Source organism: Hibiscus syriacus, unplaced genomic scaffold (assembly GCF_006381635.1).
Source record: "Hibiscus syriacus cultivar Baekdansim isolate YM2019G1 unplaced genomic scaffold, ASM638163v2 tig00112249_pilon, whole genome shotgun sequence".
NCBI lineage: Eukaryota > Viridiplantae > Streptophyta > Magnoliopsida > Malvales > Malvaceae > Hibiscus > Hibiscus syriacus.
Genome location: NW_024063281.1, coordinates 209,316 through 220,494, shown reverse-complemented (window position 1 = coordinate 220,494; position 11,179 = coordinate 209,316). Strand labels below are relative to the sequence as shown.

Below are 11,179 nucleotides of genomic sequence, written 5' to 3'. Positions count from 1 at the left end.
TATATAAAGAGGTAGTTGTCCCCAAGAAATAGGTTAACTCTCGCATTTACTCTTATCCCCGTCAGAGAGTTTATACTTAAGAGAACTGTATCTTCTTGGGATATCACAACCAAATAAAGATTCAAGATTTCAACCTATCAATTAATTCAGGTATACTTTCGCTAATCTAATATTTATTTTTATTCTTAATGATTTGACATGATTAGATTCTGGTTATTTTCATATTTAACATGATTTAGTTCTAACATAACAATCTAGTTTTTATGTTATTTTATTAAATATTATGTTCAAATATTATATAACATGGAGTTTATGTTATTTTATTAAATATTTCGTAAAAAAATAAAATGATTAAATTAATTAATAAAATTAAAGTGATTAAATTTAATTCAAAAAAGAATACATACCTTGATATTTGGAAAACACGAGATATGTTGAATACTATTCGCGATAAATTTTTCGATCTGATTCAATATCTTGGGAACTTCGCGTTATGCGTAACGCGAGGTATTTAATTCTAATATTAAATTATGTTATCTGAAAAGTGCGTTCACGCGAGGTATTTCGGGGTTTTTTTATATAATAACGCTCATTATATATATATAGTTATGATCCACTTACACTGTGCAAAACTCTTTTAATTTTACACTTTTTTAGTATCATTGGATTGATCGATATCAAAGCCTGAGATTAACTCTTTTTTTCGGGTATATATCTTCTCATTTGCTACTGTTAAACACAACTTTTAATTTCTCTCATCCAACGATCCTAAAAAGGTGTAAAACTAAAAGAGTTTTACACAGTAGGAAACAAGAAGATATTCACTAGAATAAATGTGTTAATCTTAGCCTTTGATTTCCCTCAATCCAACGATCTTAAAACAGTGTAAAACTTTTAATTTTACACTAGGTGTAAGTGGATCCTAACCATATATATGTGTATATAGTTTGTATCTAACTTTTAAAAATGTATTTTTTTCATTTAAGTTAAATTTGGTTAAATTTAGAATAAATTATGTGATAAAGACTTATAAATTAATTCGAATATGATAGAATAATAATGATTTTATTAAATTAACGTTAATTGTTTTACTCATATTAATCTTATAATAAAAATTGAAAAAATAATATTTTATTGAAATAATAAATTTAATTTAATCTTTAAATTTTAATGATGTGATTGGAAAGGAAATAATAATAGACTTCAACATCTTTATAGGAATAAAAGAGACTTCAATTTACTTGTATGTTATTTTTTTATCACATTTGAGTTAATTTAATAAAAGATAAAAACTTGAAACTCAAAGAAGATGTAATGATGATTTAAGATCTAAAATAATTAAATTGATATTAAATTTAATAATTGCACGAACCAAATGATTTCGCTGATAAAGGAGTTTTTGTTACTCATTGATGTCCTGAATTCGAGTAATAACAATGTTAAGGGTGTAAACGTTCAATTTCAAATGGATGAGAATTACTATCTTTAAACAATATTATTTTGTACTTATCACAGATTAATAAAAAAAAAAGAATTAAGAGAATTAAACTGATATTATTTTAACTAAAAAATATATATTTTCATCATCAAAATTTCAACACTTGATTGAATAATTTCAAAAATATTTTTGTTAGTTCTAATCATAAACTTTAGTTTTTATTCAATTTTACATATTTTAAAAATAACTAACAAAAAATCAAAAACAGATATATTCATTTTTTTCATATTAAATAAACATAATTAGTTAAAGGAATCGTTGTTGTTCCTATAGGTCACGTGTTAGAGCATCAGCGACTGCAATGGGGTGATTTAGCGTTCATTTTCAAATAGTTAAAATTAATTAGAACATATATTACTTTATAATCATCTTAGCTTAATAAAAAATGTTCGAATATAAAAAAAAGTAATAGTTTCAAATTTTATAAATAATTTTGTAGATCCCGTAACATGCTGTCGCGTAAAGAAAAATAAACAACAACATGCGACCGTGCCACGTGGAGTATGTGTCATGTTCACAACGGTGACGTTGGAGTTTATGTTAAAAAATGACTGACATTCTTTGTTATTCTTTTGCATTATCGTACCATATAAATAGAGGGAGCGCTCGATTAAGTTGAGTTAAAAGATTTTGAGTTATTTAAGTTGATGAATTATATTATATAATTTAAATTTTATTTGATTTTTTTAGTCGAGTCGAGTTTATAAAATTCGAGTTGAATTGTTTTAATGTCTATTCAAATTTAATTATAAATATTTATAATATTATGATAATATTTGATTAATTAAAAAAATCTATAACTATATACAACACGTATATATTTATTCATATTTCTTCATATGTGATATACATTAATACATATGAAGAAATCTTTATTCAAACATATTTCTTCATATTTCTTTATATATTTATTCAAATTTAAAAATGTTAGATAAGATCGAGTTAGATTTGAGTTTAGTGTAAAAAATCTTTGACCTGACTCGACTCAACCTGGGATGATTTCTTCTGTAAGTTTTGGGATAATTGTTATAATATCTCAAAAATAAGTTTAGAGTTCGAGTTTAATTATATACTTATTTTATCAACGATTATTTTTATATATAATTATGTCGGATCAAGTTGGGACAGATGTGGATTTTACCTCAAAGGTTCAAGTTTGATCGAGTTCGAATGGAGGAAATATGCTTATCGGGTTGGGTCGAGTTAGACCAAGAGGTCGATGTATGCTTTTCGGGTTGGTCAAATTTTGGTGAAGGATGTATATGTTTTGGATCAGTTAGATTCGAGTGAATGATGTATGCATCTCAAGTCGAGCCGGGTTATCTAAAAACTTGACCAACTCAATATGTTATCATCTCAATTCGATACAGTAGTTACCAACGACGTCAACATATTCATTAAAAGTGGATTATATTTTGCTCACGAATGACGGAAAATGGATCCGATTTAACGTGCAAAATAGTTGCCAAGGAAAAAGTTCTAATCACTTTGGATATGTAATATGTATCACGCTATCATTTTTGACAAATAATATATGTTACGTCATCAACTAGCACATGACATGTCACCTTTTAGGTACTTATTATGCATCACAACATCATTTGAGATACGCGATATTTCACATCATCATTTTGATCATGTGTCATGTCATCACTTAGACACGTAGCATGTGTCATATCATCATTTATACATGTAATATGTGTCATGTCATCACTTTAGACACATAGGATTTATCACGCCAGTGATAGTCGTTGATCGTTGGTTCATCTAACGATTTTTATCTAACTAGGGAGTATTTTGCCCCAAAATAAAGCGTTAAAAATCATAGTCTTTTGAAAATATAGAAATTAAAGTGAATATTTAATGAAACGTAAATATATACATTTCCATATTATCATGTAAATATTACTTTCTTTTTCCGACCATTTAAATTCATTCATGTAAAGATAAATATAAACTCATTAAAAACTCCATAATTCATTATTTTAAAAATAAAATAGGGTAAACTACACCCATGACCATTTAATCATGAGAGAATTTTAATTTGACTACTAACATTTCAATGTTATCAATCGAACCACCAATCAAGACACATGCCGTTAACCTTAATGGAGGGACTAATGTGGTAGTTAAAAAAGTAGTATAATTACACATATGATCTTCATTACTTACACATTGTTTCGGTTTGATTTAAATTTTAATTTGATTCAATAAATTTAACCATCTAATCAAATAATGACATATGTCATCATCTAATTGAAAAGTTTCTTCTTTATTTTTATTCATTTAATTTAATAAAATTTTATCAAGTCAGATGTTGACACATATCGTCATATGATTAGATGATTAGATTTATTGAATTAAATTAAAATTATGATTAACTTAATAAAATATGTAATTAATGAAGATTACATTTGTAAATATATTAATTTTGTTAATGGTTACGTCAGCTCCTTCATCAGTTGTAACAAATTATTTGATGGAAATTATTTAAATAATTAAACGATCTGATTAATAAAATTAAAATATCAATGATGAAAGATCAAAGGTATTACGATAAAAATACATATTTGACTGAGTTGGTTTTAAATAGATAATAATGTATATTTTTTAGCCAACCTAAAAATTTAATTATATAAAACAATTTTTTTGGGTAAAGCACATAAATGGTCTCCCGACTATAGAGTATTGTTTTATTGAGTCTTCTGACTATTAAAAGGTATAAAATGGTCCTCTGACTATAGGGCATTACTTTTTTTGAGTCCATCTACTATTAAAAGTTACAAAATGGTCACCCGAATATTTTATATGTTCCAAACTCGTCATTTTTATGTTAAAAATGATGACAATCGGAGTTAGACTTTAACTTGTTGACTTATATATGATATATTCCGGTCTCACAATCTCAAAAGGCTATCATATTCCAATCAGTGGGTTAACGTCAAACTCAATCCGCTATCAATTTTTAACAAAAAATGATGAGTTTAGAACACAATGAATAGTCGGATGACCATTTAGTACCCACAATTGTCATGTTAAGTTGTAACAAGAAGGAACTGCCTGGATATTCATTCCCCTTTAGACTCGGGACTTTCTTCATTTCCCGTTTCCCTTTCAATTTTACTTCCTTTTATGAACATTTATTTACCATTTCTCCCCCAAGAATTTATTGTTCAGCGTAACGTAAAAATCATTTCTTCTTTTTATCTTTGTTTTTGATGCTGGTAATGACAGTAGAAACGTTTGATTATTTCAACTGAAAAAAAAACCCACCAAAAATGGCACGCTTGATCTTGAGATTGGGATCTAAATCTGAGGTTTTTTACCGTGATGGCCAGACCTGGTAATTTCTTCCATTTTTTTCTTTGCAGTTTCATCTTCTTGCTTGATCCAACTGTTTCAATTTTGTAAATAGATAAAAAAGAGTTCCAATTTTTATTTGATTGTTTGAAAATATGATGAATTCAGCGTATGGGTTCTTACGTAGACTGTTTGTTTCTTGATGTCAATTGTTTCAATTTTTTGTTTAATCGTTTTGAAATATGATGAATTTGGTGCATGGGTTTTAAGTAGATTGCTTGTTTCTTGAGTTACAAGTAACTTGCTTTGTTCTTATCTTATGTTTGATTTATGTACCGTTAATTAGGATTTAGGGTTCATGGATTTATGTTTTTTAATCTATGAAGAGTGTGGAATCGATAAAGGTGGTATTGCTTCGGTCGGTTTTGGAAAAAAAATTAGGGTTCATATGGTGTAGAAAAGAGCAGAAAATGGAGCCAATGGAGTTGTTTAACTGAATCTTTACTATCTTGTATTCTGGTTTAACTATATATGTTCCATGATTGAATTGGCAGCTTAGTTCTCTGCATTTCGTATTACTATTCGATCTCATATTTGATCTTCCAGGTTGTGCTCGACTGGTCTTCCGAGTGATCTTGTAGTCGAAGTCAGAGATATGGCTTTCCATCTTCACAAGGTTCTTAACTTGGTTCTTATTGTTGTGGGAGAAAGTTTAATACTTTCACATTGAAGATATTGTGTATAGAATGTCGTATTCGTTTGCTAATAAGAATGTCATTTTCCTTGTTTATCAGTTTCCATTGCTTTCAAGAAGCCCCGTAATAGCGGATCGAATTAAGGACTATTGCGGTTTGGATGACGAGAACTGTGTTCTGCAATTCCATGACATACCTGGTGGAGCCAAGACCTTTTTGCTTGTAGCCAAATTCTGCTATGGAGTCAGATTAGAGCTCAATGCAATGAATATAGTCGGTCTTCGGTGTGCTGCCGAGTATCTTCAAATGAGCGAAGATCATGGGGACGGAAATCTTATAACGCAGACTGAAAGCTTTCTGAATGAAATGTTTGGTCACTGGACGGACACGGTCAAAGCTCTTGAAACCTGCGAAGAGTTTCTACCATATTCAGAAGAACTTCATATTGTTTCCCGGTGCATCGATTCCTTGGCAATGAAAGCTTGTGCAGATACAAGTTTGTTCAGTTGGCCTTTATCGGAACGTGGTATTGCACAACGTCCAGAAGGCAGTCATGTCTTATGGAATGGAATATGTACGACAGCCAAACCACGAACATTGAGCGAGGATTGGTGGTACGAAGATGTGTCCTTCTTTAGATTACCGCTGTATAAAAGGTTGATTATAGCTTTCGATTCAAGTGGCATGAAGCCAGAGAGGATTGCCGGTTCCGTTGTCCACTACGCAAAGACGCATCTTCCATTGTTGTGTCGGCAATCGAGTTTCCAGGGTCGGAACAACGCTGCCCCTGTATCAATCGCGTCTCACCTATCTGATATGGATCAAAGGCATCTCCTTGAAGAAATAGTGGCATTGATACCTACCCAAAAGGGTGCCACCCCAACAAATTTTCTGTTGAGGCTTCTCCGAACATCGATGATTTTACGTGCAAGGCCACCGTGTCAAGAGAAGCTAGAGAGACAGATCGGGGCTCAGCTGGATCAAGCTGCTTTGGAAGATCTTCTTATACCGAACATTGGGTACTCCATGGAAACCCTTTATGACATTGACTGCGCTCAGCGGATTCTTGATCACTTCATTCGAGTAGATCAGGAGTCGCTCAACTCTAGTTCGAGTTATGTCATTGACGAGGGGCAGCTTATGGGAGGTTCTCATCCATTGACCCCAATGACCATGGTGGCTACCCTGGTGGATGGATATCTAGCTGAAGTGGCACCTGATGTTAACCTGAAGTTGCCGAAGTTTCAATCACTTGCAGCTGTCATTCCTGACTATGCCAGACCATCAAATGATGGAATTTACCGTGCAATTGACATATATCTTAAGGTATATTCTTCCCGGTTTATCCGATTCGATGTTTCATTTGGAAATACCAAGATTTGCATACCATGATTCTGCTTTCATTCATACCGATAATTTCAATATTGCATATACCCGTAGCCTATACTCACACTCGAATCCGGAATCAGGCACATCCATGGCTGATAGATTCCGAGAGGGAACAAATATGTGGTCTCATGAACTGCCAGAAGCTCTCACTAGAAGCCAGCACTCATGCAACCCAGAATGAGAGGCTACCACTTCGATTCATCGTCCAAGTCATATTCTTCGAACAACTTAGGCTTCGGACATCAATTGCCGGTTGGTTATTCGTAAATCCAACCGGGAACAATGCGTCATCGACATCCATTGCGCGAGACCGTTCTGTGGAGGCTGATGACATAACGGAGCGGATTTCGGAGCTTGAGAAAGAGTGCTTGAGCATGAAAGAAGAACTCGAAAAGCTGGTGAAAACAAAGCGTGGTTGGAATATTTTCTTGAAAAAATTCAGCTTTCGATCAAAGTCCAAGTCCACCGATCCGAAAACGGCAAAACCTTCTTCCGATTCAAGGAAATTGAAGCCCTGCGATCCCAAAACATCAGCTGCAAAAGTTTCGTTCGCAAACGGAAGTGAAAACTTCCACAATGGTGAGTCTGAATTGCAAGTTCTTAAAGAAAACTAACAATGGCAAGTCTTCTCCTGCTTTAAAGTTTTCAGGCAGTATTTATATATTAGTCAAAAAGTTGATTAGTCTTTATATTAGAGAACCGAGTAATTTAACATTCGATATACGTTGCTTGAACTCTATTTTTCATTAAGTACTCGTGTTCGATAATTTTATTAGTATAAGATTAAATGAAGAGTCGGAATATCATAGAGATCGAGCTCGTGTGCTCGATATTAAATGAAGCAGGCAATCATATATATATCTTTATGTACACCACAACACAGATACAAAAGCTATGTTACTCGAACTCGGGTGTAACTATTAAGTGTTGGATATATGTCATTGTCATGGTCATCCGGATATACGTCTAGCAACAGTGTCGAATATGACTGTCGGACATGGTCGTAAGACGCAGGTACTCGGACTAGTGTACTTTTTTTGCCTTGGAACCTAGAATGTTACCTTGGTTTTGGTTGTGATGACCATAGTGGTTGGGAAAGACTCTGAGATTGAGTAAGCATCTCAACCATTGATGGCGTTTGATAAGCCAGGACTAGGCTTGAACCATCGGTGGAGTCGCCTCTTGTGGTGGCTCTTTGCCAAGAGTGCGAGCTAAGCCCGGAAAGGATATAGGCTCGCCCGGATACCTCGTATACATGCCTGCTAACCATCCTCTCTTCCATTTCCTTGAGCTCCACATCCAATGCGACACAAAGTCGGTCACGAGATTTGGCGGAAACGGACTCGGACAATACCCTTCTACAATCTTCAAGGATCGAAACAGCACCTGCGAGATCTCCTTGCTCGGCTGCGGTTCTTGCCTCTGCCATTGCCTCTGCTGCTCGGAACCTATTACGCTGCCTGTCTACTTCAATTGATATTTCTTCATTTCCTGCTATTTCGGGTCTTTGAATCCGAACGATATCACTCTCCGAAGTCATTATTTCTTTCGTTAAGAGATCCCTGTAAACACATTTCACCTTTAGCAATGATGTTTCACATGCAGAGGACTCGGCCGGTACTTTTACTGATACCAAGAAATCCCTCTCTTCGTCGGCATAGAGATCCCCGACATCGATAAATCCGGTTTTCCCATCAGCTGACAGATTGCTTGGATAACTTCCGGCTTTAAGCAAGCCGAGGCAGATACTCGAATTCATGCACTCCACAAACGCTTGCAGCTCTTGAACCACAACGCTTAAAAGACCGCCGATGCATTGTGCAAATGCATCCTGAATCATAGTTTCGGTTTCGATAAAAGAAAACGTCCCTCCAGAGATCTCTGAAATCGAATGCATTGATGAAGCATCATGATCTGCACCAAAACCGAAAGCATGGACTGGAATACGAAGTCCCGAGTTGCCACCATCATGCATAGATGGAGGCACAAGCAACTCGTAGTTAGGTGGAGACTTGTTCATGCTTGTGCAGTAGACAGTATAAGTATCCTGGCCGTCGGACAAAAATATAATGCTAGCAACCGGATTCTTTTCCGTTCGATCTTCCATTACCTTCGCACCTTTTCGTAGACCTTCGGCTATGTTGGTACCACCTTGAGCAACCAAAGAATTAACAGCTTGAAGTGCCTGTTGCCGCCCTAAGTCCGACATCCGACGAAGCGGAAAGAGACGACAAGCAGATGAAGAGAAGGCAATGACCGAAAGTCGATCATTGGAGCTGAGGTTTTGTATCACAAATCCCATCGCTCGTTTTAGTAACGCAAGCTTGGTGCCGGACATGCTAGCGCTAATATCAAGCACCGCGACTAGATCAACCGGAGCACGATGATGTCGAGATTGCAGCAAGCTAGCATAATGTATGTTCGGACTAAGATTTCGAGTTGCAACCGCTGCAGCAGCTTTAAGGTGAACCAGAACGGTGAAATCATCATAAGTATGAGACCTCGGTACGGTCGAGACCTCCGGATATGTTTCGATCTTCATTGTTGTAACAGATGTGTCATCCGAGTAACTCTTACTTTCAGCAATCACATGTAGGTGGTCCAAGGACTCATCGTCATCGAAAACGCCTGGCTCAGCACATCGAAATACCGGTGCGACATGCTGCCGGTTTACATCCCAATGAGTTGTAGGCAACCGGCGGACTATAGCCATCAAAGCATCATTGTGTGTCCCACCTACAGTATCCATTGATGCCCTGCCAGGGATATGATCTAAACCGGTGCTCCGAATCGGGATTTCGTTCCATTTCGATCGGCAAACTGGACAGATTCGATCGCCATACTTCACATTCGAAGCAATGCAATGGAAGTGGAAAGAATGTGAGCATTCTGCAGTGAATATAGCATGGCCACCCCCTTGTTCCATCTTCATCAAACATATCGAACATGTTTGCTGAAACAAATGTAGCAGAGAACTAAATCAAACACAGCTGACATGGCATTCATAAAAGGATAAATAACGCCTTTAGTCCTCCATGTCTACAATTTTTATCAATTTAAACTTTAATCTTTAAAAATACAGGAAAAGAACCCCGTTTTATCAAATAAACACAAGTCCCATCACCTAAAACCTTTCTATCCTTCCAAACCATGCTAAATATATTCTCGGGAAACAAACAGAAAGTACAGAAGACTTAATAGCCCAAAAGTTCATCTCCTTCAATCAAACAAAACACATACAGAAAAGACAGAACCAAACCTCGGATGATTTGCTTGTACTTTTGGACAACCTTATACCATGAGAGGAAGAAACCATGTTTTCACAGTTCGAAGGAGGTAACAAAGCAGCATCAGATAATCTTTCACCACCACCACCACCACCATCATCGTCTAAAGTTCTGGGTAAATAAGCACAAAGGTTCAAGCCTAAAGCCGACTTTGCTTTTCTCCATTTACCACCCATTTTTCACCCAAAAAAACAAAAACCCAAAGTTCAAAAATGGATCCTCAATCTTATTCTAATGTCAAAGTTACCACATATATATGTGAAATTAGAAGAAAAGATCAAAAGAAGACTGGTAAAAGCTGTAGTTTTTTTTTCCTTCTGCAGGATAGTGTCAAAAAGGACTAAGTCAGAAAGAGAGGGAATGGTTTGTTTTTAACGAGAAGAAGATTAATGGTCTTTTTTGTTTGTTTGTTTGGTGGCCGCCATTGATGGGAGAGTTTTTGAGTTTTTGGAATTTATTGGAGATTTTGGAGATCTGTTTGACCTTTGCTTTCGTTGTCGGGAGAGCTAAAAAAGGAAGAAGACTAGTCCAATAAAAGCACTTTTGGCTGGAAATGGTCAAATTTCTGTTTTGGTCCTTTTATTATGCTTTAAATTGCAATTTAATCTCCAAACATTAATTTGATAGTGTTCAATCTTATACATTAAAGATGAGATAATTAAATTATTATCTGTCTCCATTTCATTGGATTCAGTTAATTTAGTAATAAGCTCATATATGAGACCTATTATAAAAAAGATTAAGTGTTTAACCATATTATTTTTTAATAGAAGCTGTTAGTATTATAAAAAATATTAAAATATCTGAAATTACAACAAGAGTTTACAAACAAGAATCAATCTGATTGCATCGGCAAATGAACCACAAAAAGAAACTAAGCTATTGAAAGACCACCGAGAACTACAAAGTAGAGTCGAGCACCGTGAGAAGCTAACCACAAACTCAAAATCACGCATCCAAATTCAATATGAAGGTCTATAGCAGGGAAGATCAACAAGATTTCAAATAAG

At 34.9% G+C, this 11,179-nt stretch overlaps 2 protein-coding genes across 2 annotated transcripts; one reads left to right on the top strand and one right to left on the bottom strand.

Moving 5' to 3' along the window:
• The first annotated feature begins 4,776 nt into the window (after positions 1-4,776).
• On the top strand, positions 4,777-7,718 carry LOC120176560 (BTB/POZ domain-containing protein At5g03250-like). The gene is made up of 4 exons (XM_039182971.1): positions 4,777-4,841; positions 5,405-5,474; positions 5,593-6,819; positions 6,963-7,718. Exons 1-4 carry the CDS (start codon positions 4,777-4,779, stop codon positions 7,494-7,496), a joined length of 1,896 nt encoding a protein of 631 aa, XP_039038902.1. The 3' UTR covers positions 7,497-7,718.
• On the bottom strand, positions 7,715-10,633 carry LOC120176457 (E3 ubiquitin-protein ligase WAV3-like). The gene is made up of 2 exons (XM_039182885.1): positions 10,142-10,633; positions 7,715-9,835 (listed from the first exon to the last, which is right to left on the bottom strand). The coding sequence occupies exons 1-2, from the start codon at positions 10,343-10,345 to the stop codon at positions 7,940-7,942; spliced, it is 2,100 nt and encodes a 699-aa protein (XP_039038816.1). The 5' UTR covers positions 10,346-10,633; the 3' UTR covers positions 7,715-7,939.
• Positions 10,634-11,179: the final 546 nt, after the last annotated feature.

Coding starts and splice junctions, on each gene's coding strand:
- LOC120176457 (XM_039182885.1), bottom strand. CDS start 10,345: ATGGGTGGTAAATGGAGAAAAGCAAAGTCGGCTTTAGGCTTGAACCTT. Junction 9,836..10,141: donor GTACAAGCAAATCATCCGAG/GTTTGGTTCTGT, acceptor CATTTGTTTCAG/CAAACATGTTCGATATGTTT.
- LOC120176560 (XM_039182971.1), top strand. CDS start 4,777: ATGGCACGCTTGATCTTGAGATTGGGATCTAAATCTGAGGTTTTTTAC. Junction 5,475..5,592: donor TGGCTTTCCATCTTCACAAG/GTTCTTAACTTG, acceptor CTTGTTTATCAG/TTTCCATTGCTTTCAAGAAG. Junction 6,820..6,962: donor CAATTGACATATATCTTAAG/GTATATTCTTCC, acceptor ATCCGGAATCAG/GCACATCCATGGCTGATAGA.